The sequence below is a fragment of the Lepus europaeus genome, chromosome 5 (assembly GCF_033115175.1).
Source record: "Lepus europaeus isolate LE1 chromosome 5, mLepTim1.pri, whole genome shotgun sequence".
Classification (NCBI taxonomy): domain Eukaryota; kingdom Metazoa; phylum Chordata; class Mammalia; order Lagomorpha; family Leporidae; genus Lepus; species Lepus europaeus.
This window is the reverse complement of record NC_084831.1, coordinates 116,356,110-116,376,580: the sequence shown is the minus strand read 5'-3', so window position 1 is coordinate 116,376,580 and position 20,471 is coordinate 116,356,110. Positions and strand designations below refer to the sequence as shown.

Genomic DNA, 20,471 nt, shown 5'->3' with positions numbered 1-20,471 from the left:
GGTCCCTTATATAAAACTATAGTATTTTCCAACAAATTACCTACTAAATCTAGAACCTAAGTGCTGAAAGTATTTATATACATATATTTTATCTTAAGAAAACTAGGCTTATTTAGAAAAAATTAAAAGTGTTATAAAAGAGGGTACTTTCCTAGATTTGCCAAACGAATACCCACAAAAGCAATTTCATTAGGGCAATTAAAAGAAATGCAGCAAGATGCTATGTGCTTCTATGGACAGCATCCTGTGCATGCTTCCACCATAGCTCTTATTGGATAATTAAAATTACTTGTTCACCTCTCTCCTCATTGGACCATGAGCTCTCTGAGAGCAGAGATTGTATCTTTTAACCTTTAATCTCCAGTACTTAGTTCAATATGTGGCATATAACAGGTCCTCAGTGAAATCTGTTGAATGAATAGTTGTTTTTCTTTGGGAGATGGAATTTTTAGGCAATTATTTTTCTTTCTGCTTTTTTATATAATAAAAAGTTTCTTTGGGGGTTGACACTGTGGTGTAGTATGTTAAGCTTATGCCTGTGGTGCCGGCACCCCATATGGGTGCTGCTTCAAGTCCCGGCTGCTCCACTTCCAATCCAGCTCCCTACTGATGGCCTGGGAAATCAGTGAAAGAAGGCCCAAGGGCTCAGGCCCTTGCACCCACATGGGAGACCCGGATGAAGCTCCTGGCTTCTGGCTTTGGATCAACCCAGCTCTGGCCATTGAGGCCATCTGGGGAGTGAACCAATGGATGGAAGACCTCTCTCTCGGTGTCTCTCCCTCTCTCTGTCTGTAACTCTGCCTCTCAAATAAATAAAGAAATCTTAAAAAAATGTTTCTTTAGTGAACATATTTTTCTTTGAATTTTAGGAATACAGGGCTATCTTCTATTAGAGAGAAGTTTCATTGCACAGCCACAGATTTTCCTTTGCAGTAATATTATTATAGTATAAGCTAGAAAGAAACTGAAATATAGACTGCTTTTTTTTCTATAAATTCAGCCACTATTAATAGAGCACCTAAAATGTGCAAGGCAGTGTGCTTACACTTACAAAACACACACCTATGAAGCCTTGAGGAATGGATAACTAGGAGAGGGTGAAACTAACAAAAGGTATGAGTCCAATATGGCAGGTGTAGCAAGAGACCTAAGAGCAACACAAAGTTCTACAGTGATTTTAGGGAGAAAAGAATGTGTCTAACTGAAAGAATACAGTCTTCAAGGAGATATTAGGTGGCCTTTGAGTGGTTTTAAGGGAGAAATATTCTGATAGGTGAAGGGGAGAAGAGAAGGTATTTCAAACATTCCAGAGCTCAGGTAGCAGGCACAGGAAGTCATGTGGCATATCTACACAGCAACAAGCCATAGGTTTTATGTGCAGTGATGCCCTGGGATGCCAGGTTCAGGAGGTTTTTAACTTGGTAGGCAAATGAGAACCAATGAAGACTTTTAAGCCCGGAGTAGCAGGACTGGAGCTGTGCTTTAGGAAAAGAAAATTAACAAGATTGTATCTGTGGATAAATTAGAATAAGAAGAAATTAAAAGTAGGGAATCAACTAGATGACTCTTTCAGTGTTCCTAAAAGAGTGTAGAGTCTGCACAAGGCAATGGCAGTAAGAATGGAAAAGGACAGCTAGAGGAAACATCGGACATTACAATGGACAGAATTGAGAGGCTGTCTTGATTCAGAGTGGGGGTAGTAGCAGCAGAAGACAGGAAGGATGAAGCACAAGAAAGAGTTCACAATTATTATGGCTGGAAGAACAGTGATACCAAAGCATCAAGGAAATACAAGACCAAAACACTAAGAGCTAGAAATAGGAGGCAAATAAATAGACCACACTATTTATCTCCAAATCTCTATTTTAAGGAATATCACTTAAAAATCAACCTTCTATTAAGCTGACAAAGGATTCTGCACCTGATTTAGCAATGGGGTGATGGCATCATCACAGCGATCTAAAATAAGTAGCAACGGAGGAACCTCTGTCCGCCGGAATTCAAACAGCTCATATTCTTTAGTTATCACTTGCTGTGGTGAAAGAGAAAAATGGTTTGGTAAACCAATTAGCTGCACATGGAGATGACACAAATAAGAGATCAATAAAATAAAAACCACACTTAACAACAGTTCTTTGCACCCACATGGGTCTTCCATAAAAGGACTCAAAAGCTTCACAAAGTTTAGTACCATTCCATTTAAGAAGTTAAGATTTTAAACCTTAGTTTACAGGCAGTTTAACTGTAACAAAAAACACTGTAAGGGTCTTGGGTTAAAACTAAGAAATCTTGGGGTGTAGTGGGTAAAGCTGTCACTTGCAGTGCTGGCATCCCATATGGGCAATGGTTTGAATCCCGGCTGCTGCACTTCCAATCCAGCTCTCTGCTTCTCTGCTATGGCCTGGGAAAGCAGTAGAAGATGGCCCAAGTCCTTGGGCCCCTGCACCTGCATGGGAGACCTGGAAGAAGCTCCAGGCTCCTGGCTTTGGATTGGCCCAGGTTCAGCCGTTGCGGCCATTTGGGAAGTAAACTAGCAGACGGAAGACCTCTCTCCCTTCTCTCTCTCTCTCTTTCTCTCTGCCTCTGCATTTCTGTAACTCTGCCTTTCAAATAAATAAATAAATCTTAAAAAAAAAAAAAAAACAACTAAGAATCTTGGGGCTGGCGCTGTGGCATAGTGCTACCGCCTGCAGTGCTGGCATCCCATATGGGTGCCATTTTGAGTCTGGCTGTTCCACTTCCAATCCAGCTCCCTGCTAATATGCCTGGGAAAGCAGCAGAAGATGGCTCAACTTCTTGGGCCCCTGCACCCATGTAGAAGATTGGGAAGAAGCTCCTGGCTTCAGATTGGCTGGGCTCTGGCCATTGCAGTTATTTGGGGAGTGACCCAGTGGATGGAAGACCTCTCTCTCTCTCTCTCTCTCTGCCGTTGCCTCTCTGTAACTCTGCCTTTGAAATAAATAAATAGAAAATAAATAAAGAATCTTAGCTCTACTGTATAGTTTTTTTATTTTTATATATCTACCTCTTTTCCAATAAATCTAACACATTATTATCTCCTTGGTTGCAGATAAAATATTCCTTTAGTTTCTGAAGTATTTCAGGGAAATGAATGGCACTGATTTTAGAGAACTAGGGACAGGAAAGGCCATACCTTAACACATTCTGCTAGTCTCTTTGCAGCCTCTGATGAAAGCTGATAACGAATCATGGGGCACTTCTTCAGAGATAAAAGGAGAGCAGTCAGTCCTTGAGTTGTTCTGGAGAGCTGGACTGGATCCCAATTTCTTCCCTTTTTGTTGAAAATAAATATTTAGAGAAAATATTTGAGTTTTCTCTTTTAAGTCCAATTACCTGCAGAATTCGCTCCCCACTGATAAATTAACTTATCTATTAATTCTTTCTTTCCATACCTGGCAGCAACCCAAAATATTGAGGGAAAACAAATGCGGATTCACAGCAATGTAGTCACCATAAAACTCCTGCAAATAAAGCAAAAGATAAGTTATTGCATGAACTCTACTTTTATCAAGCAGTAATATATTCATAGATGATACAATACTGTACAATATAATCAAATATGATGAAGTACAAATATAAAAAACATACAAAAATTGTTCAATTAATAATTAACAAGGGTCAGTGCTGTGGTGTAGCAGGTTAAGCCACGCCTGTCACACTGGCATCTTGAGTGCCGGTTAGAATCCTGGTTGCTCCTTTTCCAATCCAGCTCCCTGCTAATGCACCTGAGAAAGCAGCAGATGATGGCCCAAGTGCTTGGGCCCCTGCCACCTAAGTGGAAGACCATATGGAATTCTAGGTTCCTGGCTTCAGTCTGGCCTAGCACTGGCCATTGTGGCCATTTGGGAAAAGAACCAGCAGATGGAAGATTTTTCTCTCTTTCTCTGTCTCTTCCTTTCCTTCTCTATAACTGTACCTTTCAAATAAACAAATAAGTCTTTGAAAAAAAAAAAAAACTTGTGGAAGTGGACACATGGTATTTCCAGAGAATTCTATGTACATTTATCAATTAGTAAAAATTAAACACTGCAATAAGATATACAGTTTTATGTAAAAATTAACTTTGCTGTAGAATGTATTTCATGAGGGAGAATGTGATTTAAACTAGGTCATTCTTTTTCTCATTTATCACCTGGTACATCATCCTGAAAAATTGTAAACTAGTTTATTTGCCACCTTAGAAGACACTGTTCTTCACCCAGGTGACAGAAGTTATTCAAATGTTTGTGATAAATATATCCAAGAACACTAAAGTGTTTAAGAAGGCAAAGTTACCATATTATGTTCTAATGTGATTATATAGCATGCAGAATAAATGTTTATAGTTTCCAAATTTTCACCTAACAACAAAAGTCTGCCTATTACCTTCAAAACAGGATAGCTACAAACAGAACTTTAAGAAACCCCATTCTCCTGCCGGTGCTGCAGCTCAGTAAGCTAATCCTCCGCCTGTGGCGCGGCATATGAGGTTCTAGTCCCGGTCAGGGTGCCGGATTCTGTCCCGGTTGTGTTGGGGTGCTGGATTCTGTCCCGGTTGTCCCGGTTGCCCCTCTTCCAGGCCAGCTCTACTGTGGCCAGGGAGTGCAGTGGAGGATGGCCCAAGTGCTTGGGCCCTGCACCCCATGGGAGACCAGGAGAAGCACCTGGCTCCTGCCTTCGGATCAGCACAGTGTGCCGGTCGCAGCGCGGTGGCCATTGGAGGGTGAACCAACGGCAAAGGAAGACCTTTCTCTCTGTCTCTCTCTCTCACTGTCCACTCTGCCTGTCAAAAAAAAAAAAAAAAAAGAAAAAAAAAGAAAGAAAGAAACCCCATTCTCTCCCAAGCAGACACACTTATATTTCTGTTGATGACCACAGCTTATAAAACTAAGCTAGAGCTAGAGCAATATCTGACTCTGTCTTCAAACCTGTGAAACCCGACCTACTGATACACAATATTATGCTTAGATAAAGAATAATTTTACTGTACAATGTATTTCATGAGGGATTTGATTCCAAATAGGTCATTGTATCAGCCCACTCTCCTTATTCTTACCCATTCCTTTAATTCTATTCTTATCCACTTTGATCTCTTCCAAACTTACTAAATATATATTGTACAATGCAATTTATTTTGTCTGAACAATAGCCTTCCTTCTTTTGAGACCAGCACCTTTTTTTTTTTTTTTTTTTTAAGATTTATTTATTTATTTGAAAGGCAGAATTACAGAGAGAGAAGTCGACAGAGAGAGAGATCTTCCATCTGCTGGTTCACTCTCCAGATGGCTGTCATGGCCAGGGCTGGGCCAAGCCAAAGCCTAGAACCAGGAGCTTCCTGTGGATCTCCCATGTGGGTGCAGGGGCCCAAGCACTTGGGCCAGCTTCTGCTGCTTCCCCAGGTGCATTAGTGGGAGCTGGATTGGAAGTAGAGCAGCTGGAACTCAAACCAGTCCCTATATGTGATGCCCGTGCCGCTAGCCACAATGCCAATCCCATCTTGATGTTTAAGACTCAAATATTTTAAAAGGGCCAATATATTTACCTGAACCTCAGCCACAACCTCCTGTTCATCAGCTTCAGCCAATGACTTCACATCACTCTTGCTGATCACATTACTGAAATCTGAAACAGACATGAGTCGTGATCTCAAAGGAGATCATCTCTGTTGCAATTAGGCAGAAATGAGCCTGATCACTAAAGCCTACGGAATAAGTGATGTTTAGTACATATTGTGGTACATGTCAAAGTCAAATACCTTTAAATTGGAATGAGTAGCATGAATATATTTAAATCCATAAGTTCATAATACTAAAAAAATATTGACCAGTATTGGAGGCATTGGAGAATGCAAAGGAATCAAGTGATTATATTGACAACAGCAAATAAAGGGAAAGAAGAAAGCTTTTATCCTGTCTTTTATGTATAAACTGTACTACTAAGTAACTAGTAGATAAGAAGAAATTTTTCTTTGTAGAAATATTTCAGCTAGAAAACAAAGAAGGAATGTTAATGACAGAATTAGAAAATCATCATTTTTCCAACTGTAATGAATCAATGGATAGACCTTGGCTTTGAGCATTAATAGCTGCTAATATCACAAGAAGAAAGCACACAACACCCCTAATAATGTATTCTTGCCAATAATAAAGCAAACTATAATGTAATTAAGGCTCTGCATCCACCTACAAATTGAATTCACAGGAACTAGAGTACATAAACATTTTAAACTGCAAGGAACATATTAAACTACTCCCTTGGGAATGAAATCACCAGTTCCAGGTTGTGGAAAACTTAACCATTTCTTCAATAAATAAATTGCCCAGGAGAGATTGGGGTGGGATCTATAAGAGATTATAGAAACTTAACATATTCACCAATAAGAATGTGTGGGACCTTTCATTGATCTTGATTCATACAAACTATGAAAAAAAATGAGAGAATTTGACATTTGAACACTAAATGAGTACTTGAAAATAGTAAGCAATTATTTTTCATTTTTATTTAGATAAAATAATGACATAGTGGTTTTAAAAACTAAGTCCTTATCTTTCAGAGATGCAGACTGAAATATTTATGAATGAAATTACAGATCTTAGATCTGCTTCAAAATAATTTGTGGGGGAGTGGCAGCAACACAGCTAAAACAAGATTGGGGCTTAGTAACTGCTGAAACTGGTGACTGATATATTGGGGTTAATTATACTATTCTGCTTTTGTATGTATTGTAAATTTCTATAATAAAAGGAGGAACCTGTTATATAAGAGATTTAGTAGACACAAAAATAAAAATACAATGATAGAAAATGAGATGAACAGGGGCTGGTGTTCTGGTGCAGAAGGTTAAAGCTCCTTCTGCAGTTCTGGCATCCTGAACGGGCACCGGTTCAGGTCCCAGCCGCTTTACTTCTGATTCAGCTCCCTGCTAATGTGCCTAGGAAACAGCAGATGATGGCCCAAATCCTTGGGCCCCTGCACCCACATGGGAGACCCAGAAGAAGCTCCAAGCTCCTGGGTTCTGATCAGCCCAGCTCCAGCCATTGTGGCCATTTGGAGAGTGAACCAGTGGATGAAAGACCTCTCTCTCTCTCTCTCTCTTTCTCTAACACTGCCTTTCAAATAAATAAATAAATCTTTAAAAAAAAAAATGAGATGAACAGCAGAAGGGAGGGAGGGAGGAAGGGAATATCATTATGTTCTTAAAACTGTATCTACAAATCACATTGAATCTGTTAAAAACTTATTAAAAATTAAAATAAAAATAACAAAAAAAGAAAAAAATGAGATGAACAGAAGGTCAGTTTAGTGCTAATATAAATTATGCTGCAAGCTTGAAATGAATAGGATTACTATATACAAATTCATTTTAGTTTACTTCAATCAAAATTCTAAAATGGGTCCAACCAAGAAATTTCAATAGTCTTTTTTTCATAGGCTTTAGTACTAATTTAATATATTTTCTGTTTCATAGATTTTAAGCCCAAATCAGTCTTTGGAACTACAGAGTAAATACTAAATGCATTATTCTTTATCAATCTCAACTGCTGCATGAAAGAGCTCTTTAGAGGAAAAGGGGTCTTTCACTTCATGACTCATTCAATTTTTAGCCAAGAGACTCAACAAAAGAATGTTTCTATTTTATGAATACAAAAGTTTTTACACTTTCCCAAGGACCTAGTTTGTGACCATACTAAAAAAAACTGGCATGCTACACACCTATCAGAATGGACAGCATCAAATGCTTAGGAGGAGGCAAAGAAATTGGATCACTCATACATTGTAAATGGAAATGTAAAATGGCTTAGTCACTCTGGAAAACATTGTACAATTTCTTAAAACACTAAACAATAACATATGCAACTGCCGTATGACTCAGCAATTGTACTGTTGGGCATTACTTATCCCAGAAAAATGAAGACTTATGTTCACACAAAAGTCGGTACACAGATGTCTACAGCAGTTTTATTTGTGGTCAGAACTGGAAACAACTCAGATATCCTTCAATGGTGAATTATTAAACAAACTGTAGTATATCCATAAAATGGAATACTACTCACCAATAAAAAGCAATGAACTTTTTTTTGTTGTTGTTGTTGGTTTTTTTTTTTTTTTTTTTTTTTGACAGGCAAAGTGGACAGGGAGAGAGAGAGACAGAGAGAAAGGTCTTCCTTTTCCGTTGGTTCACCCTCCAATGGCCGCTGTGGCCGGTGTGCTGCGGCCGGTGCACCGTGCTGTTCTGAAGGCAGGAGCCAGGTGCTTCTCCTGGTCTCCCATGGGGTGCAGGGCCCAAGCACTTGGGCCATCCTCCACTGCACTCCCAGGCCACAGCAGAAAGCTGGCCTGGAAGAGGGGTAACCGGGACAGAATCCGGCGTTCCGACCGGGCCTAGAACCCAGTGTGCTGGCGCCGCAGGTGGAGGATTAGCCTATTGAGCCGTGGCGCCGGCAGCAATGAACTTTTAATACAAACAATAAGCTGAATGAATCTCCAGAGTTATGCTGAGTGTAAAAGCCAATCCCAAAAGGATACATACAATATGAGTCCATGCCTAGAGCATTCTTAAAATGACAAAATTATAGAATGAAGAGTGGATAGGTGGTTGCCAGGGTTAATGAAGGGATTGGGAGAAGAGAAGTGGAGGCTAATAAAAGGGCAATGTAAGGGATTTTTGTGCAGACAGAAATGTTCTGTATCTTGACTGTATTGATGTTAATATCCTGGTTATACTAATAAACTATCATTGTATAAGATAGTACATTGGGGGAAACTGGGTAATGAGTGTACAGGACCTCTGTGTTATACAGTTGCGTCTGAGTCTACAATTATTTCAAAACAAAAAGTTTAATTAAAAAAGAAAATGCATAACCATTTGCCAAAAAACCCAATCAACCAAATAAAAACTAAGATGGCAGAGACTAACAAAATTGATCTTTTTTTTTTTTTTTAAAGATTTACTTTTATTTATTTGAAAGACAGAGTTACAGAGAGAGGTAGAGACAGAGAGAGAGAGGTTTTCCATCTGCTGGTTGACTCCCCTAATGGTGGCAATTGCCAGAGCTGAACCGATCTGAAGCCAGGAGCCAGGAGCTTCTTCTGGGTCTCCCACACACAAGGACTTGGACCATCCTCTGTTGCTCTCCCAGGCACATTAGCAGGGAGCTGGATTGGAAGTGAAGCAGCTAGGACTTGAACCAGTGCCCATGTGGGATGCCAGCACTGTAGGCTGGGGCTTTAACCCACTCTGCCACAGCACTGGCCCCCAAAATTGACCATTTTTACCTCTTTGGGTGTTGCAGGAGCTGAATGAAATAAAATATGCAAGAGCTATTCATAAAAGAAAATTTTCATTACAAATGTTAAATTTTTGTATCACTGTGGCCGGCATTATGGAATAGAAGGTCAAGCCTCCGCCTGCAGGGCTGGCATCCCATATGGGTGCCAGTTCAAGTCTCAGCTGCTCCACTTCTGATCCAGCTCCCTGCTAACATGCCTGGGAAAGCAGTTGAAGGGGCCCCCAAGTACTCAGGCCCCTGTACCCACGTGACAAACCCAGAAGAAACTCCGGGCTTCAGCCATTGTAGCCATTTGGGGAATGAACCAGCATATGGAAAGTCGGTTTCTCTCTCTCCCCCTCTCCCTCTCCCTCTCTTACTCTCTTCTTATATTTCTGTCTTCCAAATAAATAAATAAAAATCTTTAAAATATACATATTTTATATATTTATATATATTTTATTTTATATATTTTATATATTTCCAAATAAATAAAAATCTTTAAAAAATATATTTTTGCATCATTTAGTAGCATAGGAGAAAGTATGTATATATTAGAATGCAGCCAAGACCCTAAAACGCTAAAGATTTTAAGTAAGCTTCAAAACTTCTCAAATGCCCTGCTTTCATTAAATTTCATCCTTGATTCTAGAGATGCTACCAAATAGATTATACGAATCCTATAAAGATCAATAATGACATCTAGAGGAGAACAGATGTAACTTCCATACAGAATGTGTTAGATAAAAAAACAAAAACAAAACAAAACAAACAAACAAACAAACAACCAAACAAAGAGAACCCACATAAATTGTATGGAAACCAGAAATTTAGTTTATTTCCAAACTCCCCCTACCATTTCTTCTGCACCCCAAAAGCTGTGCACACAAGAGTTACTTCCCTGATGATTAACACTTTCATACATTACATAAAGTAACAAGAGAAGTGGAATGTTCTCATCTGCTATGTAAGTCTCAACTCAACTCAACTCAAGAAAATCTCCCCTAAATAAATAAGTCAGCCTCTGTGCCTTTATTCACAAGCATAAAATGGGAATAAGCATGCATTTTTTTTTTTAAGGTGGAAGTAGGATGCAGAATTTGCCTACTTCAACAACTCTGGAGCCAAAAGACATCTTGAAAGGCCAAGTAAAACTTCAAATTTCCTAAATAGTCAATGATGAATTGAAACCATATTTAGCTCTCTGAAACAAAATGCTGGTCACAAGACTTTTAATCTTTTGAAAGTAGATGAAATAAACCAGACCTGGGGTGGGCTTTTAGCACAGCAGTGAAGTCACTGTGTGGGAAATGGGATCTCATACTAGACTGCCTGGGTGGAGTCCAGCTCCTCTGCTTCCCACCCAGCTTGCTATTAACACACACCTGGGAGGCAGCAGGTGCCACCCAAGAGGGAGATCTGACCCAGCCCTGGTTATTGTGGGAACTTGCAGAGTGAACAGTAGATGAAGAGGCTCTCTATCTCTCTGCCTTTCAAATAAAATGAAAACAACAACAACAACAAACTTTTAATTAAGTAAACCAGATATTTATAGTGAAGAATTCCATCAACTTCTCAATAATGTGAGCTACTGAATGGAACAGACCAGCTGGAATACAGTTATATGATTGGAAAAGTGAATTAATATACTTACAAATAAAATATATACTGTATTTGGGTCTTCGGAGCTCCTGAATTAGATAATTCACATTCTCCTAGAAAGGAGAGGACAAACAAAATGTGACTAAGAGTTGTTCATATAAAAAGTATTAATTATTATTCATTTATTTACTAAGAGTATACTGTATGTTGAGTTTAGATCAAGTGTGTATATTTTGGGAGATGAGGACTAGGAACAAAAAAAGAGATACAATAAATACAATAATCAGGAATCATATACAATTTAATACTATACAATATTAAGTATTATCTAGCTGCAATATATTGGCCAAATTAATATAAAAATATAAAGGACACAGATGTTAGTATTTAACATGAAATTGATAATAATTCTGAAAATTTACTTAAAGCTACCTGTTTCTGAATTGTATTCATCTGATAAAAATTCTTATAGAGAACAACAAAATCTGTCTAGTCCTATAAAAATCAACATTCAGTTTGGCTTTTCATTTACTACGACCTAAGATAACACTGGAGTATTTGTGGGATACTCACAAATGGCAGGCAAAGACCTTTTCTACAATTACAAAATAAAGTACAAAAATTTATAGCAAAAAACTCAGTTGATTTCTACAAGATCAAACATAAGAATTCCAGTTATATATGACTATAATGTAGATTTCATCTATTTTTAAAAACAATTAATTTATGTATGTATGTATGTATGTATTTGAAAGAGTACCAGAAAGAGGGAGAGATGGGGGTGGGGGGGTGTTGATAGATTGATCTTCCATCTGCTGCCTTACTCTCCAAATGGCCACAACAGCCAGGGTCAGGCCAAGCCACAGTCAGGAGTCAGGAACTTCATCCTGGTCTTCTAATGGGTGGTAGGGGCCCCCAAATTTTTTCTTATAGAAAGCTTTTATTTAATAAATATAAATTCCATAAATTCAACTTTTGGATTATAGCATTTCTTCCCTCCATACCCGGCCTCCCACCACCAAACCATCTCTCCACCTACTCCCTCTCACATGCCATTCTTCATTAAGATTCATTTTAAATTATCTTTATATACAGAAAATTAACTCTAAAGATTTCAACAGATTGCACCCGCACAGACACACAAAGTATAAAGTATTGTTTGAAGACTAGTTTTACCGTTAATTCTCATAGTACAACACATTAAGAATTGAGGTCCTACATGGGGAGCAAGTGCACAGTGACTCCTGTTGTTGATTTAACAATTGATGCTCTTATTTATGATGTCAGTGATCACCCGAGGCTCTTTTCATGAGCTGCCAAGGCTATGGAAGCCTCTTGAGTTCACAAACTCCGACCTTATTTAGGCAAGGCCATAATCAAAGTGGAAGTTCTCTCCTCCCTTCAGAGAAAGGTACCTCCTTCTCTGATGGCCCCTTCTTTCCGCTGGGATCTCACAGAGATCTTTCATGCAGGTCATTTTTGGCCACAGTGTCTTGGCTTTCCATGCCAGAAATGCTCTAATGGGGGCCCGAGAATTTGGATCATCTTCTGTTACCTTCTCAAGTACATTAACAGAAAGATGGATTGGAACAGGAGTAACCAGGACTAGGTTTTATCTATTTTTGATACTATAACACATGACACATGGTTAAATTTCGATGTAAACTGGGTCCCAAATTAAATATATTAAATATATTGAATTTGTTTTTAAAAAATCATGTGTCTTTACAGAAATAAAAATAATGTAAGCAATGTATATTTCTTTTTAAATGGAAAAAAGTTTTTAAATGGTCATTTAGGGGCTGGCCTTGTGGTACAGTAGGTTAAGCCACAGCTTGCAACACCAGCATCCCATGTCAGAACACTGGCTTGAGTCCTGGCTGCTCCACTTCTGATCCAGCTCCCTGCTGATGCACCTGGGAAGGTGGTAGATGGTGGCCCAGGTACTTGGTTCCCTGCTACTCATGGGGGAGACCAGGATGGAAGTCCTAGTTCCTGGCTTCTGCCTGACATACCGTGGCTGTTATGGTCATTTGGGGACTGAACCAGTGGATGGAAGATTGCTTTCTCTCTCTCCCTGTCTTTCTGCTTTTCAAATAAATAAATATTTTTTAAAAATAAAAGTTGTTATTTAGATAAAACATTCATTATCAATTTACTTTCTAATATAACCTTAAAGGAAATATGTTTTTAATAATGACTATTTTAAATCTAAAATTATTTAATTAATATGCTAGGTAAAAATGACAAAGTGATATAAAAGATTCCTAGAGGAGTTTGAGAGAGTATTTATAGCCACCATGAGATTCTCTAACAAACAATGTTAGCAAATAATGAAGTAAATGATCTCTGATATCCCACTTGAATGAAAACGTCATGACTGAGAGCTACAAACGCGAAGCAGTGGAAACTGCTGTAGCACAGCTTGTATTCACTCAGCAGCTATGTATTCCGTGCCCACTGTGTGGCAGGCACTGGGGCATGAAAGTGAGCAATAAACAGATACCATCTCTCTCTCTCCTGGAGCTTACTACTGGTAGAGGGGACAGGTACTAATCACACAGACCATATCAATCTTCTACCATGACAAGCATTAGGGAAAAGACGAACCACATAAATCTTCAAGCATTAGGGAAAAGAAGGTATTGTAAGTGCTTCTAAGAGCGGAGGCCAGGGAATGTGGTTCAGGAACCAAAGACATCCCAGAGGAATACAAAAGGAAAACGGTGGACTGAAGTATTGGTGCAGCTGAAGTACAGAGTATAGAGCAGGACGTGGTTTGAAACAGGGCTGGAGAACTGACAGCCTGCACAACACTGGGCCTTGCAGGGCAGAAGGCATGTTGTCTTTATCATACAGGCAATGAGAAGTCATTCAAAGATTTCAAGTGTGGTAATATCACCAGATTGGCATTTTGGAAAGTACAGAATGTTCAAGCATGGTAATAAAAGTGCTTTGGAGCTGGAGAAAAAGAACATTAAGCAAGAACATATACAAACCAAGATTGACATAAGAGAGGATTTTAAAAGTAGGTGACACTCAAGCTGGATATAAAAGGTGATGGACAAAAATTGTGAATATGTAGAAAACCTTTAATTAGGGGGAGAAAACAAGCAATAGGGGACAGGAATGAACATGAATATGGGGATTATAAAGTTGCCGAGCTGGCAACAGTGCTGGGACATAGGAAGGCTGGATACATGGGGGCAGATCAAGCCATCTAAAAGAGGATTCTGACTGCTGGGCTACTACATAGAGTTTTTTTTTTTTTTTTTTTGACAGATAGAAAGATCTTCCTTCCTCTCCTTCCGTTGGTTTACTCCACAAATGGCCATTACGGCCGGAACTACACCGATCCAAAGCCAGGAGCCAGGTGCTTCCTCCTGGTCTCCTATGTGGGTGCAGGTCCCAAGGACTTGGGCCATCCTCCACTGCCTTCCCAGGCCACAGCAGAGAGCTAGAGTGGAAGAGGAGCAACCGGGACTAGAACCCAGCGCCCATATGGGCTGCTGGCGTGCAAGCGGAGGATTAACCAAGTGAGCCATGGCGCTGGCCTCTAAATAGAGCTTTAATCATTGAAGTTAAAAAGGAGCCACTACGGATTCCTGGCACAGATGTGAATAAATAAATGGTGAAGTTCCAATACTGTGATGGCTGTACGTAAGATTAGGTGAGAATAATGTTCAGTGACAGGCATAAAGTGATGTGGTTATCAGAGTAGGTAGTGGTGTTGGGAGCACCTGTGAACCCAAAAGACATCCTGAAGAAAGAACTGGCTGACAGGGGTAAAATGAGACACGGAAAAGAAAAGAATAAAGGTTAAAACTGACAAATCCAGATAATTATGATGCCACAAATGATGATGAGACACATTTATTTGGCCTTTTACTGCTTTCAGATCCGAGTGTTCTACATGTGCCTGGGCAGATGGCAGTGCAGTATATGTAGTACCTTTGTAGGTCGAAGAAAACAAATCGCCTTCAAGTGCTTCATGATCTCTCGATTCTGAGAATCAATGCGTTCAAAGAGGTACACTTCCTTCTGAAGAATCTCGGACTGAGTGTATACCATACTCACTATACCAGTCTGTGAAGAAAATGAATGAAGATTACGCCAGACCAGAACACTAAAAACAAACGGCCATCGCGAAGCCTTTTCATTAATACCAGCTGGCTAAATGAAACTCTAAAACACGAAATAACCTTTACTGTACCTGCAAAACAGGAAGTAATGCATCAAAGTAAAAAAAAAAAATGCGCTCTGTGAATATGAGCAATTCGTAAATTTCTCAAAATAAATTCTCCATCACCTGAAAGAGGTGTTTCTTTCCACAGTGTGTGGCCAACAAATAACCTGTCACGTCAGCTTGAGCCCCGGCAGCTTCACTTTAATAACGCAACACTGAGCTGAAGGAACGCGACCACCCCGCAGTCTGCTAAGGGCTGTCTCGCCTAGTAATGATTTCTTAGCAGAGACATTGTTCTGCGCCCAAGAAGTCGTCTCCGGGGAGTGGGGAGCGCCATGGAGACTGAAAACTCACCGGGCAGGCTTTATACAACTTTTCAGTCCCACACAAAGCTGACCTGCGTTTGCAGACCTTTAATGGACTAGTAAATGCTACAGGGGCATGGACCAGCCACTGTAAGGGAGGCTTCCCTCACGAATCCGGAGCAAAAGCAAACTCACCGTCTCCTTATCCATGAGGAGCACTTTCATCCCGGGCCCGCTGTCCTCGATCATTTTGGAAATGTACTGCTTCACCGCAAAAACCACGTTCATGGTGGCGAGTGACAGGTGCCCTAGCGCCCTTCCCGCCCCCTTTTTCTTGCTAACTTAACCCCTGGCCTGTTGGCTGGGTCTCAGCCGCTTCCTCCCGGCCGCGCTCCGGCTTCCGGCAGTCCGGGCAGCGTCGGTGCCGGGAGTTGTAGTTCCGCTGCGGAAGCCGGCGCGAGCGGGAGACCTGGCCTCGCCGCGGGGTGGAGAAGTCGGCCGCCGGGACCTCCGCGCGCCCACCGCCGCCGGGCGCGTCCGAGGCCCGCGCGCAGCCTCGTCCCGGCCCTTGGTCTCGGCGGCCTGGCCGCGGCCGGGAGCCTCCGTGCTGACCTGAGGCAGGGACCACGGCGCGTGGCCGCGGTCACACTCTTTGCACCCCTTTATTTTGGTCGGGGGTGGGGTGGGGAAGGCCAGTGAGGGATGAAGGGCAGGAAAGGTGGCGAAATGCTCCTGGCCCTCCGGGACTGTGTTTGCTTCATCTTCCTCGGCTTCTTGGCGTCCTCAAGGCGGAGATAGCTCCCCTGTGTTGGGGCGCCAGCGCCCTTCGGTGCTGGACTCTGGGGGCACCCGCGGCACTGACGCTGCAGGCAGGAGCCGGCTGTACGGATCCCGTGCAATTAAAGCAAACTAGCCTGGAGATTTTAAGGGAGACACACACATTTCTGTTAAAGAAACTTGACAGAAATCTAGCAACAAAAGTATTCTTGAGGTCAGCAGTTTCAGAATGACGGCATTTGTGCTTACAACACACAGGTTCTCTCCATGATGTCATTTCTTACTTTTATTTTGGGGATTGTAAAATCAAGAAGATAACAAAGAACAACTCTAGAGATCAGTGACTCTAAGAGCCTGCAAGTATTTCCACCAAAATAGTGAACATCGTTTGTGGGATCAGCTTAATCGGTAGGTTCAGCTTTATCCAATAAATTATTATATTTTAAGTCATGTACAGTCAAAACAGCACCTTTATCTTAATCTGGCAAAAATACACAACATTATATGCAGCTCCCAGGTCCTTTAAGGGAGACCAGAAGCCATTTGAAATACGAGATTTTTGTCACCTCTGAAATCGCAAAGAATGTGATTTTTTTTGTCCTTTTCAGTTTTTCTAACACTTATTTTTGAAAAAAAAAATACATTAAAGTGAAAAGTGTATCTTTGAGTGCATACAAACAAGAAAACTTTGTTATATGAAAATTCTAATTAATGTAAAGCGTTCATGTTGTAGAAAACATTGAAACAATGCTAATAGAGAAAGTCATATGCAAATCCTGTAAAATACCAAGATTTGAAAATTTACCTCCAGTCTCACATGTCACTTGATTTTTGTTTTCCTTACCCACGATTCGGACTACAATATAGTTTGCCATAATTTTTTTCCCATTTTCTAAGAAAGAATAAGGAGAGAAATGCTGATCCATGAAATGTATTCTTTTATGGACAGTAGTTAATTTATAAGTAATAAATGGAAAGAAACTGTATCTTTCCTATTGGTTATTTATACTTTGACAGTTATAGAGGTTTTTTTCTTAAGATTTATTTATTTGAAAGGTTGAGGTAGGGGTAGGGAGAGACGTAGAGGCAGGGCAGGGAAGAGGGAGAGGAAGAGGGAGTTAGGCAATATGGTTTTTACATTTGTTTCTTAGACTTGTAAGTATGAATGTAAATTAAATAATCAGGAATGATTATCCAAGTAATTATATATACATTAGCGTCTTCCAAAGTGTTTATTATTTCGAGATTTAACTCCCAATGTTATACTTAAAGTCCTGTTTTCCTCCATCAGAACTCAAGGTTTCAAGACAAAACAAAGCATGAGTAAATAAGTTTCAGTATAGCTACAATAAAATATACCATGCTTGTGTCATGGCTACCAACCGGCTATTGAATTCTGTACAGCGTTCTCACAGTAATGATTCTGAATTAATAATTTTGATTACAGATTAAGTTTGCCATTTGTAGCATTTTGAGTTGACCAAAGAAGCTGGATTTCTGTATGAGAACTGCCCTACAAACAAGAAACCATTCCTATCCACAGAGACCACTGGTAACGTACTCAGCCAAATAACTGAAGTTGGTTCAATACGATCTTTGTATTCCTGAGGGTGAAATGATCTAGTCAGAGTAAAATTTTGGTTCCATTGACTTTGGCTCATGAATATAATTTCCCTTCCACGTTTTAACTCGTTCAAGACCATAGGATGGTTAGCAGCTTTTCCACTGTGGACCATGTGATTTTGTAAGCTACTCTGAAATTGGAGTATAAAATAGAATGTGTTTTTGTTTAAAAGATGTTCTTAGCCCACACAGGTAGAAAAGACCAGTTGTGCAGAGAAAGAAATATTTTGGGGGCAAAAAATTAAATAAGATAATTCACTGACGATGAAACCAGTGACTAGTAAATGTGTGAAGAGATGGTCAGTGATGACCTGAAAAGTGCAAAGTCAAGTCCCATATTTCATATCTACCAGCTTAGTAAAACTCAAAATATCTGACAATACCAAGTATAGAGGGAAAAAGTAAAACAATAAGAATTCCTATATTGCGAGTAGAAGTACAAAAGCTGGCATGATGTTTTGAAGAGCAGTGTGGAAGTATTTAAAAAGCTAAAGATGCTCTTGGGCGCAAAAAAAAAAAAAGCCCTACTCTTTGTATATATCTACAGTAGAGCTTCCATTCCTTACTATTATGCCAAGAGTGACCAGGCCAAGCAGGACTTGGGGTAGCCAGAGCCCATAGCAGTCACTGCAGGCTATAAACAGCCTCTTCCTCCTCCTCCTTCTTCTCCTTCACCTCCTCCTCCTTCGTTCCTTTATTTGAAAGGCAGAGTTACAGAGAGAGAAATCTTCCATCCTCTGATTCACTCCCCAGATGGCCACAATGACCAGGGATGGGCCAGGCCAGAGGGTGGCAGGGGCCCAGGGAACTTGACCATCTTCTGCTGCCTTCACAGGCACATTAACGAAGAGCTGGATCAGAAGTGGAGCAGCCGGGACTCAACCTACACCCATATGGGATGCTAGTGCCGTGGGCCGTGGCTTAACCTGCCACAGCCCCGGCCCCCAGCCTCATTCTTTTACTTACATGCTTTCCCAATATTTCCTGTGTGTGATCATGGGGGAATTGGGAAGCATCACCCTAGAGAACTGTTGATACACATATAATACTTTTGGAGGGGTGGATGTTTGGTGCAGTGGTTAGGACATTGCTCTGGACATCTCATCCCATATTGTGGTACCTAGGTTCAAGTCCCAGCTCCATCTGTTTCCAGCTTCCTGCTGATGTGAACCATGGGAGGCAGGAGGTGATGTCTCAAAGACCTGGGTCTCTGCTACCCACACAGGAGATCCAGCAAGAGTTCTGGACTCCAGCTTCAGCCTGGTCTACTCCCTACCATTGTGGGCATTTGGGGAGAGAACCAGTAGATGGAAAATGTCTCTACCTTACAAATAAGTAAAAATTTAGAAATATATGTTCTTATTTATTTGAACGGGGGGAGAGAGAGAGAGAGAGGAAGAGAGAGAGAGAGAGAGGTACTGATTGATCTTCTATTTGCTAGTTCACTCCCCAAATGCCCAGAACAGCCAGGTCTGGGCCAGGCAGAAGTGAGGAGCACTGAACTCAAACCAGGTTTCTCATGTGGGTGGCAGGGACACAAGTACTTGAGCCATCACCTGCTGCCTCCCAGGGTGTGCATTAGCAGGGAGCTGGAGTTGGGGGTGCAGCTGAGACTCAAACTCAGGTTCTGCAATAGGGAGTGGGGGTGTCCCAAGCAGTACTTAATCACTGCACCAAATGCCCACCCCTAAGAATATATCTTAAGAAGACAGGTTCTTCTTCTTTTTTTCTTTTTAAAGATTTATTTATTGATTTGAAAGGCAGAGTTGCAGGGTTAGGGGGAGGGGGAGAAAGAGACAGAGAGAGAGATATTCCATCTGCTAGTTCACTGTACAAAGGGCCACAATGACTAGCTGGGCCAGGCTGGAGGCAGCAGGTTCTTCCAGGTCTCCCACGAGGGTACAAGGGCCCAAGCACTTGGACCATCTTCCACTGCTTTCCCAGGTGCATTAGCAGGGAGCTGGGTCAGAAGTGGAGCAGTTGGGTCTCCAACTGGCACCCTCATGGGATGCTGGCACTGCAGGCCATGGCTTAACACTCTGCGTCACAGCACCGGCCCCATGGAGAAAGAGGGATGCTGCTGGGGACCGGAGTGCAGGTGCGTCAACTGTAATGCCAATGCTGAGTTATTGAGGTGGGTGGAGGACACAGGGTGTCATTTTATCCTTTGTTTTATTTCATAATAAAAGTTTTCTCTGGCTTTACTGGTGGAAGGTCATCCACGGCTCAGCTTTGGGCAGAATTAATTGCTGGATAAAAATGTAACATTCATTCCTTCAATAAATGCTTACTGCGTATTTTCTGTGTCAGATGCTGGATGACTTTCCCCAGGCTGCTGCAACAAAGTACTTCAGACTGGGTGGCTTAACCGACAGAAATGAGTTTCCTCCAGTTCTGGCGGCTCCAAGTCCAAAATGAACGTGTCAGAAGCTGGTTTCCCGTGAGGCCCCACTCTCCATGTCGTCCCCTCCCAGTCTCTTCGCGAGGTCCCCTCTCTGTGCGTGTCTGTGGCCTAATCTCCTCTTCTTGCAAGGGCACGGGCAGGCCAGATTAGGGCCTTATGTTAATTTAATTACCTCTTGAAAGACCTGGTGTCCAAATATAGTCGCATTCTGAGATGCTTGGGCTTAGTACCTCAACACGCAGCCTGGGGGAGAGAGGGGACACAGTTCACTCCCTGACAGGTGCTGACTGTTGAATACATTCTTC

General features: G+C 41.1%; 1 protein-coding gene across 1 annotated transcript in view; it reads right to left on the bottom strand.

The window, feature by feature from the left end:
- Window positions 1-15,761, bottom strand: part of VPS45 (vacuolar protein sorting 45 homolog) — a 77,582-nt gene extending 61,821 nt beyond the window's left edge. The window contains exons 1-7 of the mRNA XM_062192169.1: window positions 15,558-15,761; window positions 14,823-14,957; window positions 10,924-10,984; window positions 5,543-5,622; window positions 3,414-3,482; window positions 3,155-3,292; window positions 1,922-2,032 (exon numbers count right to left, since the gene is read on the bottom strand). Coding sequence (XP_062048153.1) covers window positions 1,922-2,032; window positions 3,155-3,292; window positions 3,414-3,482; window positions 5,543-5,622; window positions 10,924-10,984; window positions 14,823-14,957; window positions 15,558-15,650 — 687 coding nt within the window. The 5' untranslated portion in view covers window positions 15,651-15,761. The remainder of the gene's footprint in view (window positions 1-1,921; window positions 2,033-3,154; window positions 3,293-3,413; window positions 3,483-5,542; window positions 5,623-10,923; window positions 10,985-14,822; window positions 14,958-15,557) is intronic.
- Between the last annotated feature and the right edge of the window lie 4,710 nt (window positions 15,762-20,471).